The 18,195-nt window shown below is 56.4% G+C and overlaps 7 protein-coding genes across 7 annotated transcripts; 4 read left to right on the plus strand and 3 right to left on the minus strand.

The window, feature by feature from the left end:
• Positions 1 to 458: 458 nt before the first annotated feature.
• On the minus strand, positions 459 to 1,512 carry EX895_000616 (uncharacterized protein; the record flags this gene model as incomplete). The annotated part of the gene is made up of 4 exons (XM_029881217.1): positions 459 to 763; positions 871 to 963; positions 1,081 to 1,173; positions 1,458 to 1,512. 4 exons carry the CDS (start codon positions 1,510 to 1,512, stop codon positions 459 to 461), a joined length of 546 nt encoding a protein of 181 aa, XP_029742603.1.
• Positions 1,513 to 4,289: 2,777 nt separating this feature from the next.
• Positions 4,290 to 5,921, plus strand: EX895_000617 (uncharacterized protein; the record flags this gene model as incomplete). Its single annotated transcript, XM_029881218.1, has 1 exon — positions 4,290 to 5,921. The coding sequence occupies one exon, from the start codon at positions 4,290 to 4,292 to the stop codon at positions 5,919 to 5,921; it is 1,632 nt and encodes a 543-aa protein (XP_029742604.1).
• A 1,519-nt stretch (positions 5,922 to 7,440) lies between these two features.
• EX895_000618 (uncharacterized protein) lies at positions 7,441 to 9,735 on the plus strand (the record flags this gene model as incomplete). The annotated part of the gene is made up of 1 exon (XM_029881219.1): positions 7,441 to 9,735. The coding sequence occupies one exon, from the start codon at positions 7,441 to 7,443 to the stop codon at positions 9,733 to 9,735; it is 2,295 nt and encodes a 764-aa protein (XP_029742605.1).
• Positions 9,736 to 10,254: 519 nt separating this feature from the next.
• On the minus strand, positions 10,255 to 11,238 carry EX895_000619 (uncharacterized protein; the record flags this gene model as incomplete). Its single annotated transcript, XM_029881220.1, has 1 exon — positions 10,255 to 11,238. One exon carries the CDS (start codon positions 11,236 to 11,238, stop codon positions 10,255 to 10,257), a length of 984 nt encoding a protein of 327 aa, XP_029742606.1.
• Positions 11,239 to 11,807: 569 nt separating this feature from the next.
• Positions 11,808 to 12,958, plus strand: EX895_000620 (uncharacterized protein; the record flags this gene model as incomplete). Its single annotated transcript, XM_029881221.1, has 3 exons — positions 11,808 to 12,369; positions 12,463 to 12,522; positions 12,600 to 12,958. The coding sequence occupies 3 exons, from the start codon at positions 11,808 to 11,810 to the stop codon at positions 12,956 to 12,958; spliced, it is 981 nt and encodes a 326-aa protein (XP_029742607.1).
• A 167-nt stretch (positions 12,959 to 13,125) lies between these two features.
• EX895_000621 (uncharacterized protein) lies at positions 13,126 to 13,686 on the minus strand (the record flags this gene model as incomplete). The annotated part of the gene is made up of 3 exons (XM_029881222.1): positions 13,126 to 13,215; positions 13,295 to 13,495; positions 13,588 to 13,686. 3 exons carry the CDS (start codon positions 13,684 to 13,686, stop codon positions 13,126 to 13,128), a joined length of 390 nt encoding a protein of 129 aa, XP_029742608.1.
• A 360-nt stretch (positions 13,687 to 14,046) lies between these two features.
• On the plus strand, positions 14,047 to 17,919 carry EX895_000622 (uncharacterized protein; the record flags this gene model as incomplete). The annotated part of the gene is made up of 1 exon (XM_029881223.1): positions 14,047 to 17,919. The coding sequence occupies one exon, from the start codon at positions 14,047 to 14,049 to the stop codon at positions 17,917 to 17,919; it is 3,873 nt and encodes a 1,290-aa protein (XP_029742609.1).
• Positions 17,920 to 18,195: the final 276 nt, after the last annotated feature.

Here is an 18,195-nt window from a genome sequence, read left to right on the forward strand (position 1 = left end):
TAGAACTGGTCGTCGCAGGCTATCACAGACCTGCTCTAAACCAGTCGGTCCTGCCCTATTTGTAGCATCTTCCCTTCTAGTGCTCAGTCACGAGACAGCCCGAACGGATCGACCAAAAGTGGCCAGCGTCATCCCTTGGCAATGCGTCGCACATCGCTCACTTTATACCACAAACATCAGCGTCAACAATGGCCAGTAGGAAAGCGTTCTGATTCGGTGATATTGCGCAGCGGTCAAAGGGAGGAACAGTCTGAGAGGATATCCACATTTTCACTCCTGCGCCTCGGCCTAATGTGCTACATGCTCGGATTCCGAGCAACGGCGCCAGGAGATGATGGTAATGATTGACGATCTAACTTCGAAGGGCGCGCGCGCATGGTCTTGCACAAAAGAGAGCTGCAATGACAGCTCTCTCTGTGCATTCTTACCATGCTCGCATTGGAGACTCAGCTCCCCGTTCAAGCGCGCCTCTTGAGGTTGGTGCTCAACCACTCGAGACCCTCGTAGAGACCGTCACCGCTCGTGGCACACGTGGCCTGGATGAACCATTGTCGCTGTCTCAAGCTGTGCAGTCCGAGCTTGTCCGTGATTTCGGCAGCGTTCATGGCGTTGGGCAGATCCTGCTTGTTGGCGAACACCAGCAGCAAGGCGTCGCGCAGCTCGTCCTCGTTGAGCATGCGCTGCAGCTCCTCACGCGCCTCGGAAACACGCTCTCGGTCGTTCGAGTCGACGACGAAAATGATACCGTGCGTGTTTTGGAAGTCTGTGGAGCGAGAAAAGACCGAAAAGATGCGGACAAAATAAGGAAAGTTGGTCAAAATTGCTGACGATCTGTCGCTGAGCAAGACGGTCCGCTGTTAGTCAACTTACAATGCCTCCAGAGAGGTCGGATCTTGTCCTGTCCACCGACATCCCACACGGTGAACGAAATGTTCTTGTATTCGACAGTCTCGACGTTGAAGCCTGTTGATTTAGGAATAATGCGCACCGGTCAAACGATTCGTCGGAAGAGTCAGCTTGCCCTGTGCCTGGCAAAGTGATTAGAGAGACTGCGCGATGTAGCTGCTTGGATGTACTTACCGATGGTGGGAATGGTGGTGACGATCTCGCCGAGCTTGAGCTTGTAGAGAATAGTGGTCTTACCGGCGGCATCGAGTCCGACCATGAGAATTCCTGTACGTGGTGGCAGGAAGAAGTAGAACAAGCGACAAAGTAAGCCAGCGGTGAGCAGATTGTCCTTTAAAGGAGCAGAGTTGGGAGGAGAGATGCCCGAGCGATCGATGGAACCATTGCGCAAGAATGCCGGCCGGGTCGATCCCAAGGTCTGGCTGCTTATACATCGCAGCGCTTATCCGGGACGGAGCGTGAGGGTGTTGCTCGACAGCGTCTCGTTCGTGGTGCGTGCGTGGTCCGTCGATCGCTCGTCTCGTTGCTGCGCCGATGGCGGATATACTTACGCATCTCCTTCTTGCCGAAGAGGCCGGACAGTAGCTTAGAAATAGACATGCCCATGATGGAAGAGTGGTTTCTCTAGACCGAGAAGGCTAAAACGACTGCAGATGCGGCAACAAGTGAGGCGGGGGAGCAAGGCGAGGGATGAGAGTAAAGATCGGCAGCGGATGAGATCAGCAAGACGTGTTCCTTGTGAAGTACTGAAATGTGATGCCGAGCAAGGGCGAGCGTGTGCAATGGCAGAGATGAGCCCGGCTCTAGATGTGGACGGGTTGGAGATACGAACGATTGACGAAAAAGGTGGGCGTGATCGGCGAGTAAGCGACCGGGCGTCGTGAGGACGAGTGAGGAGGTCCAGTCGGAAGAAGAGGAAGGTGAAGAAGATGGGTGGTGACAATGGTGGTGGTGAAAGTAGTAGACTGTGTTGGGTGACGACGACGACGATGGCAACGAGGTGTCGACGACGACGAAATTCGCAACTCGCTCACTGCGCGGGGAGCTGCTCCGACGAGCGTGAGCGAGCCAGCAAGCGGGCGAGCAAAGCGAAACCCAGAGAAGGCCAAACCACCGCAGCTCGCACTGGGCGTGTGCGTGTGGTGCGTGTGTGCGTGCGTGTCTCTGCCTTCCTGCTTGCTCGCTGGACTGTCTGTCGCCCCCCTTTGGAAACTGCAGTAGAATTTTAAAGGCAAACTCCGAGCGCTCGAATCGCCTGTTGGCCGCTGCTGCTGCTGCTCTATCGTGGCGATGCGACTGATTACTGACCGACCTTGCCATTCCAATTTTGAAAGGCGCGTTTTCAAAATCCTCCAAAATTCCACCTCATCGCGCTGTAATCTGCAATTCATTTCCCTCGAAGCTGATTGTATTCTCTCGCTCGATCGAACAACCTTTTCTGCACTACCTGAATTCAAAGAGCGGACAGAACGGATTGACCAATTTTCAATTCGTGCCATTCCAGAAGAAATTCAGCAAGAACAACACACGGCAGGCCGGTCGAGCCACAAAGGCACACTTCCCGCCAGCAAGCCGACGTGTCGTCCGTCGATCTTTCGAATCTGACATTCTTACGTGCCGGTGCCAGGCAAACCTCTCCCTCGACAACTCGCTCACCAGTCACAGAAGGTGGTGATACGATGTTCGTAGGCAAAGTTGTCGGTGCTCCACGACCTGGTAAAGTGCCAAGTGGATCATACAAGCTCTTCACGGTGAAGAAAGCACAACACAGGCTGCCATTGTACACCTTGTGCCGACGAGGCGCTGACGTCGTGCTGTGATGGAAAGCAGCGGCACATGGCAGAGGACGCTGTTCAGAAGAGGTGCTGTATACGTTGCTCCGACGATGGTGCTCACAACTTACCTTGTGTATCGCAACAGCCGGTCCGAAGGCACCGAGATCTGATCACTAGAGCCTCGCGTGCAATCGAGACGTTTGTTGGCAATGCCCCGGCCGACCCGAATGTGCGCAGCATTCCCCGGACGGAAAGTTGCAGAGAGTGCTTGCATTGTGCAGGCCAATAAATTAAAAAGTCTCGGCATGTGCTCACGGGCCGTGATCAGTCTTGAAGAGCGATGGACGTCCAGGCAGGCCTACGAGTTTGGTCATCGTTAGGCATGTTCGGCGGAGGATTGGTTCCTATACAAGTTCTTGGGTGGAACGCGAACCTTTCGTCAATGAACAACTACGGGGCGGAGGACAGCTGTCAAACTGAGCGGATTTGCGCGCTCGACTGAAACAGGGCGCCGCCGATTGTAGGCTAGAATGTGGCTGTCAAAAATGGAGCGGACAGCTTGCCGAACAAAGGACGCTCACAGCTCCCAAGTTGGCAGGTATAGGCTAGCGGCATTGGTACACCGGACCCTTGCACCTTTGAGCACACCGACTGCCACACATGCCTGCCTCTTTCCCAAAGCGAGAATTGCGTCTGTCTGCGCTTCCATTCCAGCTCGCAAATGCGAAGAAAATCGTGCAAGATTTCCTCTCTCTTGCCAAGTTCGACAGCTTGCGAACAAATCTGATATGCTCGGTTCTTCGTGTCGCTAGCTCACTTTTCGCCCTTTCTGCAACTGTATGCCGCTGTGCCTCCCGCCTGCCTAAGTTCCCGCCTGATTCACTTAAGTGATGCTGTTTACTCGGTTCTTCCGACTCTTCCGCGACTGGACAGCCCTTAAGCGAGGCTAGTCTACGCTGTCTGCTGCCCGACGACGATCCTTTCCATACAGAGAAGGGGCCGAACTTGTCTTAGGTCCGCCTCGAGTGGCAATCGACGAGAACATGCCAGGTGATCACAGAACAGCAACTCTACTTGGCCAGCCTCGGCTCGGACGTCCACAGCTGACAAGCTCCCGCTTCAAAGATGGAACAAAAACAGGATGACAGCTTCATGGGTGCGCTTGTTGCAGGTCCGTAGCTGAAGTTGTTAGCTCAGTATGGCCAGCTCCTGCACACACAAGCGAGCCCTCTTGTTGCAAAATAACCTGCGAGACTCCTTCATATACCCACGATTGTCCGTACGAGGACGCTGTTGGTATTCCACGCTTCCTCATCCTCTCCTCTCCCCTCCAACTTTCCCTTCCCCATCCTTCCCCAGCTGTGCCATCAGCGTTCCCCCATCAGCCTAGTACATCCTAATCCAAACTGCAACCTTGCCTCGACACGCTCTTTGATCCGGTAATATCTTATCCAATCCAACTATCGTCTGTCTCTTTCCAACACGCTCACAAAGCAATTGCCCTAACACACTGGTCCCTTCTTGAAGAAGATAATCATTCACTAGGCCCTTCATTGTTATCGACCATACCCTCGGTTCAAATCAACACCAGCTGTCTGCTTTTCAACAATGCCGTCCTTCTCAGCAAGTCGCCAGGGCCGCCCGAAGCCATCCAACATCGTCTTCGGACGAAGACGCTCCGACGAAAAGTCGATGCCTTCGCCTTCGTTCAACAGCTCCATGTCGCTTGGCAATGTAGAAGATGTGTTTAACGACTCATCTCGATCCGTGGATCGCCTTCGGCATCATTACTTGGCATTGCCGTCGACTCCGTCCACCCTCTGTGGTGGCAGCTCCCCAGGTACGCGCACCGAGCGTCTTCCGAGTCTCACGGATCTGTTCCATCACGACATTCTCTCGCCTCCGAGCAGCGGCATCCACGCTCTGAGCTCGGCTCGATCGGATCAAGGAGGAGAGATCATGCAACGCAACGGGTCTATGTCATCGGCCACTTCGGCACATAGCCAACAGTGGGTTTCATCCTTCCATCACGACCGCGGCGCCAACTCGATCGGTCCACCTGCTACGCCGCTTTCTCCTTTTTTCGCACAACCAAATGCAGGACCAACTGTATCACCAACGAATGTGTCTCCTGATCGCCGGTCTGATACCATCATCGGCTACAGCGATGGTCAACGCACTCCGAGAGCGTCGCCAAGGTCCTCTTGCGGTTTCACAGTTCCTTCGAACCGTGATGGGAGCTCTCCAATCTGTCCTGGAGCGCCCTTGATTGGGGTACAAAGCCGGGGCCACTTCGAAACACAGACATGGCAATATCAGCGCGAGGCTACTTCGTTGGGATCCTTCCCCGGAGTGCAGCGTCGAAGCCCGTATGGAAGGAGCCTCCACGCTCAGCTCCCAGCGGAAGTGCTCTCTGCAGAACGAGCGAAAATGTCCAGACTTGAGACCGAGATGCCCAGGGTAGCTGGACTGAGCGGTCTTGGCATCTACATGGACGACGACAAGATCCAGTCGCCCTTCAGGAAGTTGCAGGGGGCAGTCTCGGAACGCGCCCTACCAGAAGGAGCCTCAACACCAAGCTATCAGGTAACAATGGACAAGCACACAGGCCTGACACCAATGGTGAAGGCCTCGAAAGTCAGCGATGCATCGCACACGCCCACACGATCCAAGGCGAAAAGGTCGCCCAGCTCCATCAAAACCTTATCGTCGGAGAAGTCTAAGTCTGCTCACACAAAGTCAAGTCCATCCGAAACAGCAGCAAAGAAGAAGGTCGAGGCTGCCAAAACGCCACTGAACAAGTCGAGACCCTTGTTCCGTCTCGACACAGGCTCTGGAAAGAAGTCCAAGCCCAAGGGGCACAAGATGAGTCCCAACGCATCGCCGTGGGGCGTGTTTGGTGCCAAGGACGGGTGGAAACCGCTCGCACCACCGAACGTATCCAGAGCTATTGCCGAGGCGAACAAACTTGTGCTGGAAACAGCGTCGACCAACAAGGATCGCTCTTTGACACCAAGCAAGACATCGCCGACGAGCAAGAGACAGGCTAAGAGTGCCCCGGAAATCTCAAGCCCGTCGAAGCGCTCCCGCACGGACGAATCGCTGATTGCGTCATCGTCACCGTACAAAGAGAACGTAGCGCCGTCTGTTCGATCTCTTTCTCCGTCCAAGCGCGCACACATGCTTTCGCCGTCGCACCGCAACTCTCCCACTGCGTTGCCCCTCTCCATGATTCGTTGATCGCGATTTCTGCCGCTGTACATTGCCACGTTTGAAGAAATACAGCATGGAAACTGCAACGACAATAAGTGTTGATTGCCGATACGAGCCCCGGCCGGTGACGGTCGTGTGCTTTCGCGATGAAAGAGCAAGATGTGAAGATGACTGACGACGAACGAGAGAGTTTGTGCTGAGAGCTCTGTTGGCTGTGATTTTCCCGGAACGGATCGTGACTGCGACGATGCCGATTTCGCCGATTCGAGAGAGGAAGCCAGACCGATGTGACGTCTGAAAGTGAAATTGTGAATTTTGACAGCTGCAACGCGGTGTGTGTGTTGGTCTGCTGCAGACGCGTCCCGCCCGCGTCTTCTCTTTAGTCACACGAGTCCCGACTTGCTGCTGCCAAGGCTTGCAATACAGCGTCGCCGAACGAGAGACCCAAAGGCCTCAACGAGAACTGCTCGTACACAGGCAAGCGCAGGATGGTTTGGCATGGAGAATAGCAACGTTTCTCGTGCATGACGACGTATGCTCTCGTTGGCGCAGAGCTCCATGTCCCCGTACCCATTGAGAGGATTTGCGTCTGTTGAAAGGCAGATCTCATTTGAAACGAGTTGAACCGCAGATGTGGGTAGACGCTCATGTCTCTCGCATTCTGCGCACACGGCGTCGAGAGTGTGACCATCGAGAATGGAAGAAGATGAGTGGATGAATGAATCAATGAATGCTCTTGACTGAGCGTCTCTGAATAGACGAGAATCGAGCGTGGCGGTAGAGCGAGCAAATCAGAAAAATGAAATTTCAGGGCACCAGCGCGAGTCTCGGACAAAGGGCGACTGCAAGCGTATTTTTTCAGAGAGCGCAAATCGCTGGTTCTCGTGTTGTTCAGAACAGAGAAATCACGGCTCGTGTGCTCATTCATTCACTCACTCTGTCACCTTCCTCTCCCTCAGCCCCAACCTTGGATCTTGACACCCTCTACTCAACTCACCTGGACTCTACGGATCTCGCATCACGCTCTCCTCCTTTCAACAGGCACATCAGCCTGCAGTCTCTCGCCCCGAACAGCCAACTCACACCAGACGCGGCCTCCTCGGCCTTCTCCGCCTTGTGCGCTCTTCTACTATATATCTAGCATTGTTTCGAGGAGCATCGCCCCCTTCCACCCTTCCACTGTGTCGTGCATCTGTTTCGACATCACCTTGACGCCCTTGTCAAGTTGCTCACCTCGACACGCCTCGACCCAGCTGCTGCCTTGCGGCACCCAAAACAAAGCATACGGTCGTCACGTGGAGTCGCATACATCCTCGTTCTCACACGCATACAGCTGCCCTGCTAACACACAAGCGCATACATTGCGCATTCGAATTCATCACGTCTCCGTCGACACGACTTGATCATCACCACCACCGACGCCGTCGCCGCTCGGCTCACCGTCTTATGCATCGTTGAAATCGCCACACTGACGTCCATCACTTTCGGTCAAAGACTCTCCCATCCGTGAGTCCGTAGGTGGTCGGCGTCCATACTGCAAAGCACCATGAGTGCCGCCCGAGATCAAAACACCTCGCGCATACCGCTCAGCGTCAAAAACATTCCCAACCAAGAGCCCCTCTCTCGCGATGCCACCCTCCTCCGCAAGCCGCTCCCGCAGCAGCCTCTCAGGACTGCCTCGACTACTGCGCCTGTCACCTTCGCCCGTCCACGCACCAATGCATCCCGCCTCCCCAGCTTTGTGTCGCGCTCGCATCTCGGGCTGGACATTAATAACCAGGAAAATGCACCGCTCTCGCTGGCGGCAGCCACTCCCAAGAAGCGTGCCATCCCAATCGACGAATCGCATCCTCGCAACGTAGTCATCGACAGCCCCAGCAAGCGCAGTCGCTCCTCCAAGACAGGCACCGGCAGCAGCAACACCGAGCAAAGCGTTGGAGGTGCGCTCGCCAACGATCTCAACAGCATCCGTGTCAACGAGTCGCGGCGCCTCCCCCAATCTGCCCAATTGCAAGCTGTTGCTCCTACGGCTCTCTCACGCCGCCCTCAGCCGGCCCCTGCTCCCCCGGCGGCCGCTGCCACCTCGGTCAAAACGAACCGCACCGTGCACGAGCCGACAGAAGAGTTTGCGCCCGAAGCGCGCAGGCGTCAGCACGAGCAGGAGATCTGGCGCCAAAAGTTCCTGCGCGCCTTTCCCAACTTCATCTTTCACTTTGATTCCGTCGACGATGGCAATGCCCGAAAGTACACCTCCCTCATCCAGAAGCTCGGCGGTCATGTCGATCAATTTTTCTCCAGAAAAGTCACACACCTCATCACCACACGACGATTCCCCGATGAGACCGCTCTCGAGGAGACCAACGCCCCAGGAGGCCCCAGCATGGTCGACAAATCGAGTGCGCATAAGCTCTTTCGACCCAGCTTCCTAGCTGCACGCACCTCTTCCACAAAGACGAGCGGCAACGCGGCTCGCTCACGCCCCGTCCCTCTGTACTCGGAACGCAACCCTCTCCAGGAGCGACCACCTCGTCAGTACGGCCCCAACGACATCCTCGTAAAGGCCAAGGGCTTCGGCATCAAGGTCTGGCAGTTTGAGAAACTTCAGAACGTCCTCATGCGATTGATGAAGCTATCGCCTCGCGATCTCGAGACGCCAGCCAACAACAAGCAGGATCTCTCGCAGATGCTTGAAAAGGAGAAGGTGTTTGGCTCGACAGAGCGAGATCCGGCCACAGCCAGATCATCGTGGCATTACTTTGAAAAGTCGGCTTGCTACGTTCTGGTGGAAGACGCTACGCTCGAGTATCGCCCCATCATGTGCACAGAGTTCCAATATACCCGCGAGGACAGGTTGCAGCGCCTCCCTCCGCCTTGGCCCGTCATCTATGGCCAGACTGCCGGGAGATGTCCCTTCACTTACTATCCTTCAAAGAAGAGCACACCCAAGGAGGTAGACGCGGACAATGCCTCGGCTCCTCGCTTGGGTGTTCAGCAGAGCCTCCGCAGAGCCGTTTCGCTCAACAACATGGTCCGCTCCAACCTTGGGCCCGCATGCCGTCCGCAAGTGCCGCCCATCCGCACAAACGACACAAGGCAGCAAGACTATCCTTTGGCATCCGGCAACAGTGTCTCGATCACATCCAACATCGCATCCACCACGTCCAACATCTTTACGGATCAGCAGAATGGAGCCACTGTGGGTTTGCCTCAGAACCGCCGGGTTGCCGAGCTGAATCGCAGGATGCACACGCCTAACGCGCCTCTTCGTCCACCACGCACGCTCAACGCGAGCCCGGCTAGCGTGCTGGCCGGCAGCGCTGCAAGCGGTCTTGGTATCCGTCGCGACGGCGGCGGCGGCAGTCCTATGGTTGGAGGTACTAGTGCTCAGCGCGGCAACACGGAGCAAGGAGCGACGGTGCGAAGAATGCTCGGGCTCGATGACAAGGAGCGTCGCCCAGATAGCGGACTTCAACGAAGCGCCAGCGCCAGTGCGGTTAGCAAACCAGCCTCTGCCAAGAAGCCAGGCTACTGCGAGAACTGCCGCGTCAAATACGACGACTTTATCGAACATATCTACGACCGAAGGCACCGCAAGTTTGCCACCAACGAGTCACACTTTGTCGATATCGATGCGCTCATTATGCGTGTCCAGCGTCCCATTCGCTCGGTGTCCGAAGACGAGATGTCGTCGGGCTACTTTGGTTTCGAGCAGATCCCTTCGTCACAGCAAGAGGAGCAGCTGGCCTACACAGAATCCGAGGAGGAGAGCGTCTCGGCTGGATCGCCCGAGTTGGAGGGCGAAGAATTTCAGAGCAATGACTTCGACGAACAGGGCGATTAGGAAGGTCGATGAGGCAACCTCATGGCGTGTTGCTCTCTCCCTGTTCTGTTGTCGGCGACTCGCGTTTCTCACAGCCGTGTCATCTCTGCCTTCTCCGCCGATCTGACCAAATCCAGATCTCCAATCATGCTTATGAAAGTTCTCCGTTACCTGCATGAACCGGCATGCACCTTCACGTTCTCACACTCTCACGCGCACTTTCATACCCTCTTCCGCCAACCACGCACTACGATCATTCCCACCAGCATCGCATTCCCGGCCCTCTCAGCCGCGCACACGCACTCATTCACTCACTCACTCACACTCGCATTCATGTCTAGTCTTCTTTTCAATCGTTCTGGATTCACACACATCGCAAATCGCAACTTTCAATGGGTCTTTCATCTTGTCAACAGTCGCGGTGAAGGAGTGCATGCCGAAAAAAAAAACCAAAAAAACAAGCGCGGGTATGAATTGCTCAGAAGCGGAAAGGACAATGACGGAAGAGAACAGAAGGCGTCGGCACAGCGCTGGAGAAGCTCAGGCAAAGGCGACGGGCACCACACGTCCGTCTTGGCCGATGACACCGCAGATGGGGGAGCCGTTGATGCTTTGCCACTGGATGACTTCTCCGGGCCTCGCCATGCGTGGTCTGGGTGTCTGGGCGGGCAAGTCGGGTTGGAAGGTCGCGAGGCTGGGCGCGGGTCTGGACGATGGAGAGGTGGGAATAGCGCTCGACGAGCGATCGGCAGGGCGCGTTGATCGTGTGCCTTTCTTTTTGGCCACTGCAGCCGTCGCGGTGCGGGAGGACGCTTTGGAACTGCGATCCGTCTTCGCCGCCGTGTCAGCCGGGTCCTTTTTGGAGCGTTTTGCCTTTGCGGGCGAGCGGTCTTCTCGGATCTGATCCCATTCCTCCTGCGTATCTTTGAGGTGCTGCACGGGTGCTCGGTTCATGAAATTGTGAATGTCGGCGCCGTAGTCGGCGATAAAGTCCGAGAGGGACAGCTCGCGTACTGCTCGCGGGATGCGTTCGATGGTCAAGCGCATACGTGTGATAGAGGATTGAATGGACATCTCGAGCGAGGCTCTAAGTCGCGACAGGCGGGCTTGTGCCTCCAAGTCGTAGTTTTGCAGGAAGGCTTGCACCTGATCCTCGGGCAATCGTTTCTTAGTGGGTGACGAAGGGACTGGTGTTGTTGCTCGTGAATCTGACGCCTGGTCCTCCTTGACTTGCTCCGCCGTAATGCTTTTACCTGATTTCTTGGTCTTGCTCGACTTTTTCGACTCTGCCTTCACCTCTGCGGACGACTTCTTGAGTGGGCTCGAGATGTTATCGTTGCGCTCTTCCAGCACCTTCTTCGTGGCTGCTGAGGACTTGGTCGACTTTTTCTTCACCTCAGCTGCGTCCTCGCTGGTGGGGGTGTCAAAATTCTCATCGAGAATGGCTTCTGAAGACGACGATTTGGATGATGCCTTTGTTGTTCGCGTCGCCCGAGTCGGGCGAGTGGCTTTCTTGGCTGGCATAGCGAGGGGTTGCTTCTGATTGCGAGCCTCTGCCTTTTCGATGCTAATGGATTGCACACGCCGAAATGATCGAATCGCTGCAGCGGAAGTGTTGCTGCGGTGGAAGTCCGAGGAGAGAAGATGTGGATGGACAAGGGTGGTCGTTGAGGAGGAAGAAGCTGCATCTAGTCGGCCATGTCTGAAGGTAGCCATGTTAGGGTCTTTTGTTTAAAAAATGTGAGATTTCGCCCATGTTCGAGTGAGCCGCCGCCGCCAAAACGTGTTTCTTTTGCAGTCCAACACCGCGACGCGGCCAAGCTGTCTTCACGTGATGATGGCTCAGCTAGACCAATGTGGAGGCCTCGCAGCCACCCAAAAACCAATGTCCCAAATGCCGTTCGTTGGCTTGGCTTGGCTTGATGACACTGCAACTTGAAGAAATTCAGATATTCCGCTTGGCTCGCTTGCACGTGCAATTCACTGACTTGTCAGCCGTTTCGTGGCTGTTCTTCTTGGTTGCCCTCCTTCTACTTACTTGCCTTGGCCTCATCCTCCATCCGCAAGCAACACGATCGACAGACTCAGCCCCAATGAGACTGATAGCGGTGCCTCTAGCACGGGCGAGACCCACCTCGCATCCCATCTCCACCTTTGTCGCACAAACCGCCTCCAGAGCCGCTGAAAGGGCCGCAGCCGAAGCAGCTGCAGCAGCAAAGCAAAACAATGGCGCCGCCAACATTGCTCAGCCACCCTTCATGACTCGCATGCTCAACAAGGCGTCCGCCTTCTGGATTGATCTGGGTCGCACCGATCAGACTAGCACGTTTGACTGGAAACGAAGGACGTACGTTGTAGGCGAGCGCTTGATGGATCGCATCGAGTACCAAGAGTGGGCGTTGAAGGGCATCGACCCGGCCATGGGTCCACATTTGATTCGGCGCGAGCCGAAGGATGTGAACAGCGAGGGCTCGAACAGTGGTGGCATCCCGAAGCTCGATCATGTGCCACTCTTGTATCCGTCGTCGTTACTCGAGCCGCAGCGGCTGCTCAACAGCTTGAAGAACTTGACGGATCATCGTACCCCGCACCACTACCGGCGGTTCTGGTACTGTGTGGCGGGCATGCCAGTTACTATTCCTTTTGCTCTTGTTCGTAAGTATCGCGGCTCGGCCCTTACTTGCTCTGCTTTGTCCTCTGAGTCGTTGACCTCCAATCTTGCTAACAATCTTGTACCGTCCTTTGCAGCCGTGGTACCAAATCTGCCATTCTTCTACCTCGTATACCGAGCATGGAGCCACTGGAAAGGTGAGTTCGCCGAGCTCCTTATTTTATGCCCTCGCACTTTGACGTCTAACATGCTCGTCTGCATCTATCTCCTACAGCATACAAATCGTCGCAGTACCTCTCGACATTGATAGCGCAGGACCTCGTCCGCCCCACCGAGAGCAAGGAACTCGACAGCATTTTCGCACAGGTCACCCCGCCACCATCCGCACAAGCACTCGCGTCGGAAGCGTCAAGCGAGAAGAAGGCGGCGACAGCGTCCGCGGCCATCGAAGACGAGCGCATGCTGCTGCTCCCGCATCATATTCAGCTGTTGATGAATAAGATGGAGTTTCCGGAGTGGGTGAGGGCGGACCTGCGCCGTGCGCGGTTGCAGGTGGAGAAGAGTGTTGTCGAGAACAAGCTGGAGGAGTTGGAAAGCAGTGCTGAGGATGTTCATCCGGAGAACAAGAAGTGATTTTAGACTCGCGCTCTTTAGAAATGGCATCTTTCATGCGGCCACACGCAATCTTACTTCGGCCTTTGCTGTTTGCAGATCACTGACCAAGTCAAACGAGAAACGAGATGCTACGCACGGTGAAGGTATCCGAAATGAGCTGTATTGCTTGGTGTCAATGATGTCAATCAGTACTCAAGGGGTGGAAGCTCAAACGTGCCGGAGCTGGAACGCTTGACCTCGATAGGGCCCGAGAAGTCTACCTCTGGGTCGATGTTCTGCTCACACACAGTCTCAAGACACTGGTCAGCCATGATCCTCCATTCAGGATCAACATTCAGGGGTGGCAAGACTTACCCCGTAGATATGACCAAACAGCGTGCCAATTGCGGGATCGAATTGCAGCTTGATCGGCGTGCTTCGCTCCCTCTCGACGCTGGACCGCTTGAACGTGTAGATGTAGAGAACATCGCCGCAGCCGCTTTGGGAGCTGAAGAAGCGCTCGAGTGTGCCGGGCAGCTGGTCGGCCGAAGAGAGGTGGATAAATCCGTCCTTTGTCTGTGCAATAGCAGGCAGGGTTGTCGAGTGTCAGTTTTAAACGAAGCAAGGCGTTGTGGGCGCGGCGCGGCGCGGTTGGGATGACAACGCACATCCAGAGCAGTGCCAGCCCAGTTGGTGCTCGGCAGTTGCTGCTTCTCCTGCGGAGTGAGGATCTTGTAAAGCACGGTGCTGGTCGTTGGGTCTCTCATGTTTGTAGTGGCGAGTAAAGATGGTTGAGTGTGTTGGGAGCAAGAGAGAGTAGTTGTATGTTGTTCCCCCCTCCCCCCGCAATATGGCTGCTGCTGCTCGTTGCTCGGGTCAATCGGCGCTTCTGATATTCTTCTTGGCCGTGTTCCGAATATTTCACACACTTCGCGCTCCAGAAGCACCTTTTTCGCCTCCACTCGACAGAAGTGAGAGGTGACACAAGCTTGCAATGTCCTCCTTTCTTCCAACCTATATCATTGCAAGCTGGTAGACACCTGTCTAGGCTGAAGAACCTTACGCTCGACAGCATCTTGGATCTGCATTGCCTCCTGTAGGCTCACCGAACGGAGACCGTGGCAGCCATGACAGCCCCGTCAGACACAGACCCCGTCGACAGCTACAACAATGCCGTTGCAAACCTACGCAACCGGGGCGCCTCTGAAGCCGCAAAAGGCTTCAACTCCCTTCTCGACAGCAGAGACACGGTCGACTCGCTGATTGACGACTTTCTCACTCCATCCAACAAGCTTTCTACACCAGAGCTCGCTCGCGCCCAGGTTCACTGGCAGCGCAAGCCCAAGCTCGAACACATGCTGTGGGCCGAGCCGAGCACCTCGCTCCATTCGCTCGAGTTTGTTCGTGCTGGTTTGGAGGGCAGAATCGTATCGTATCGCGAAGTCTCGCACACTTCAACGCCGCTGTTGGACTCGAGATCCTCGGCTTCCATGGCGAGGAAACCGGCGGCGTCGAGCAACTTTGTCCGCGGCAAGTCTGCCTATGTTCCCTTTGCTCCCGGTGGGCTGGAGAACGAGGTGATGAAGGATGCAGATGGTGCAGAGCAAGACGCCAACGATGTGTCGGAAACGATTCGATCGCAGGTTGCCGATATGGAGGAGACGTTGAGTTCCGGTCGAGGTCTGCGCTCCAAAGCACCCGGTCTCAGTCGAGCGTTCATCGATCCTAATGAGGAGGAGCTCGACGAGGACCAAGACGCTGACCAGGTCACAGATACCACAAAAGCGGTCGACGTCGGGCTCGGTATGGCGCCTATCCCCGTCTATCGCCCCATCGAACAAGACCGTGCTGGTCCTTCAACTGTGCGCGGCTCGCGATTCCAAGCCAACGGTAACGCTGCAAGTCACGCTTCCACCAGTGCCCACGATGCCGAGCTCGACGAGCTGCTGCCCGTCGAACGCCCCCAGCCATTGGCACACGCCAGAAGGACCGCCAAGATCGAAGCCAAACGCGACTGGGCTCATGTGATCGACGTCAACCAAAAGTTGTGCAACTTCCACGAGCTCGTCCCCCAAATGGCACACTCGTTCCCCTTCGAACTCGACACATTCCAGAAGGAAGCTGTCTACCATCTCGAGCAGGGCGACTCGGTCTTTGTCGCTGCGCACACGAGTGCCGGTAAGACCGTCGTTGCCGAATATGCCATCGCGCTGGCACAGAAGCACATGACTCGGTGTATCTACACTTCGCCGATCAAGGCGCTCTCGAACCAAAAGTACCGCGATTTCAAGCAGACGTTCGGCGCGGCCAACGTGGGCATCTTGACAGGCGATGTGCAGATCAACCCGGAAGCGCCCTGTCTCATCATGACCACCGAGATCCTCCGAAGCATGCTCTACCGCGGCGCCGACTTGATCCGCGATGTCGAGTTTGTCATCTTCGACGAAGTCCACTACGTCAACGATCAAGAGCGTGGCGTGGTGTGGGAGGAAGTCATCATCCTCTGTCCGCAGCATATCAACCTCATCCTGCTCTCGGCCACCGTGCCCAACACCAAGGAGTTTGCAGACTGGGTGGGGCGCACCAAGAAGAAGGACATTTACGTTATCAGCACACCCAAGCGACCTGTGCCGCTGGAGCACTTCTTGTATGCCGGCAAGGAGATGTTCAAGATCGTCGACGCACGTGCGCAGTTTCTGGGGACGGGGATCAAAGAGGCTGGCGAAGCGCTCAAGAGGAAGCAGGAGAAGGAGAGAGAGGCAAATGCTGCGGCTGGTGGTGGTGGAGGGGCCGGTGCGCGGGGGGGCAGGGGCGGTGGCGCAGCTGGGTCCAACTCACGAGGTAGGGGCATGGTTCCTGCCCGAGGTGCGGCGCCCAGAGGCCGTGGCGGTGCAGTCGGCGGTCGAGGCGGAGGCTACACCGGAACCACGACGGTGCGCACTGGACTTGACAAGAACCTCTGGATCCATCTTGTCGGCAATCTGCGCAAGAAGGATCTGCTCCCCTGTGTCGTCTTTGTCTTTTCCAAGAAACGCTGCGAAGAGTATGCAACCAGCATGCCCAACACCGACCTCAACACGGCCAAGGACAAATCCGAGGTGCACATCCTCATCGAAAAGTCGCTCACCCGTCTCAAGGGCACCGACAAGGAGCTGCCGCAAATCAAGCGCATGCGCGACCTGCTCGGCCGCGGCATCGGCGTGCACCACGGTGGCCTGCTGCCCATCGTCAAAGAGATCGTCGAACTGCTCTTCCAGCGCGGACTGGTCAAAGTGCTATTCGCCACCGAAACCTTCGCGATGGGTGTCAACATGCCCGCGCGCTCGGTCGTCTTCTCATCGATCCGAAAGCACGACGGGCACGGCTTCCGCGAGCTCCTCCCCGGCGAGTACACCCAGATGTCCGGACGAGCAGGTCGTCGTGGTCTTGACGCTACCGGTGTCGTCATCATCAACGCTGCCGACCAGCTGCCCGAGACTGCCGTGCTGCACAAGATGCTCCTTGGCCAGCCGACCAAGTTGCAATCGCAGTTCCGGTTGACGTACAACATGATCCTCAACCTGCTGCGCGTCGAAGCGCTCAAGGTGGAAGAGATGATCAAACGCTCATTTTCCGAGAATGCCGCGCAGAAGATGTTGCCAGATCAGCAGAAGAAGGCGCAGGAACTGGAGAAGCAGCTGGCCAAGGCGAAGCATCCGCAGCCGCCCGAGTTGGACGAACAGTTATCGACGTTCTACGATCTGTGTGCTGCCGTGGTGGCGAGCAACCAGTCGCTGTTCGAGTTGGCGTTGGGGCATCCGCAGGGTGCCAAGAACTTCGGGGCTGGAAGAGTGGTGGTCTTGCGTGACGAACATTTTGAGTTTGATGCGGCCGTGATTGTGCGGCAGGTGTCGGCGAGCGAGTTCTTGGTGCTTGCTGCTGTGACGCCGGAGAGGAAGCGCGGGGATTTGGATTCTAAGGCAGGACAAGTTGCGCCACTGTGGCCGCCGAGAGTGGAGCCTGTGGATAATGCGGCGGGGCTGGTGTACGATCTGCGCGAGGTGCCGCTGAGCAGTATCTCGCTCGTGACGGACCAGACGATCAAGATCGACGTGGCGCTCATCACGGCACATCGAATCAGCGCCATGAACCGTGCGCTAGAAGCGCTGCTTCCCATCCGTGCGCCCTTCGCTGCCACCGCGCCTGGCGATGCAGACGAACCGATCCGCGAAGCCGAATGGACCAAGCTGCGCCGACTCGACTTCCAAGAAGCCCTGCGCGCTCGAGACTCGTACTCGCGCAAAACCACCCAACACGTGCACCTGCTCGCCTCGCCCGAGTTCCCCTCAAACTACGCCCTCGTCGCGCACTACAAACGCCTCACGCACACGCTCGAGCAGACGCTGCGCTTACAGTCGGACGAGAACCTCGAGCTGCTGCCCGACTACCACCAGCGTGTAGCGGTGCTCAAGACGCTGCGCTACGTTGACGCGCTGACCGAGAGCGTGCTGCTCAAAGGCCGCGTGGCGTGCGAGGTCAACTCGGCGAATGAGCTGGTGCTGACCGAGTTGATCCTGGAGAACGTGCTGACCGAGTACGAGCCGGAACACCTCGTGGCACTGCTGTCGATCTTCATTACGCAGGAGAAGACCGACGACATCCCCGTGCTCGAGGGTAAGCTGCTCGAGGGCTACCACAAGATCCTCGAAATCGCCGAGCGCGTCTCGACCGTGCAGCTGGCCAATTCACTGGCGAGCGAAGACTTTGCCGCGGCCAACAAGATCGCCCTCGTCCCCGTCGTGTACGAGTGGGCCAAGGGCACCGACTTCGCCACCATCGCCGCCATGACCGATATCCAGGAGGGCTCGATCGTCAGGGTCATCACCAGACTCGACGAGACGTGCAGAGAGATCAGAGACGCCGCCAGGGTCATTGGCGACAGAGACCTGGGCGAGAAGATCCAGACGTGCCAAACCCTCATCCGCAGGGATATCGTCTTTGCGGCCAGCTTGTACTTCTAGAACGCTGTGTGTCAAACGTAACCGTCTGTCAGCATCCCAGAGTGTAACTTAACTTAGCGTACATATGCACCGCCACAAATGAGACCAGCCTGCCTAGCCACCGATGCCATGCCCTAAAAATCACGCTGTCCTTGTGACAGTCTTCAGTCTGGCCATTCTTGCTACTCAGCCTCGAGCACACTCGAAACCATCGTGTGGACAGATCCAGACAAACCTGAACGAAAAAGCGGCACGTTGTTTGCATCGTCTTCCAAGTAATCCCACAAAAAGACATCA

This window comes from Sporisorium graminicola, chromosome SGRAM_1, assembly GCF_005498985.1.
Source record: "Sporisorium graminicola strain CBS 10092 chromosome SGRAM_1, whole genome shotgun sequence".
NCBI classification, from domain to species: Eukaryota; Fungi; Basidiomycota; class Ustilaginomycetes; order Ustilaginales; family Ustilaginaceae; genus Sporisorium; species Sporisorium graminicola.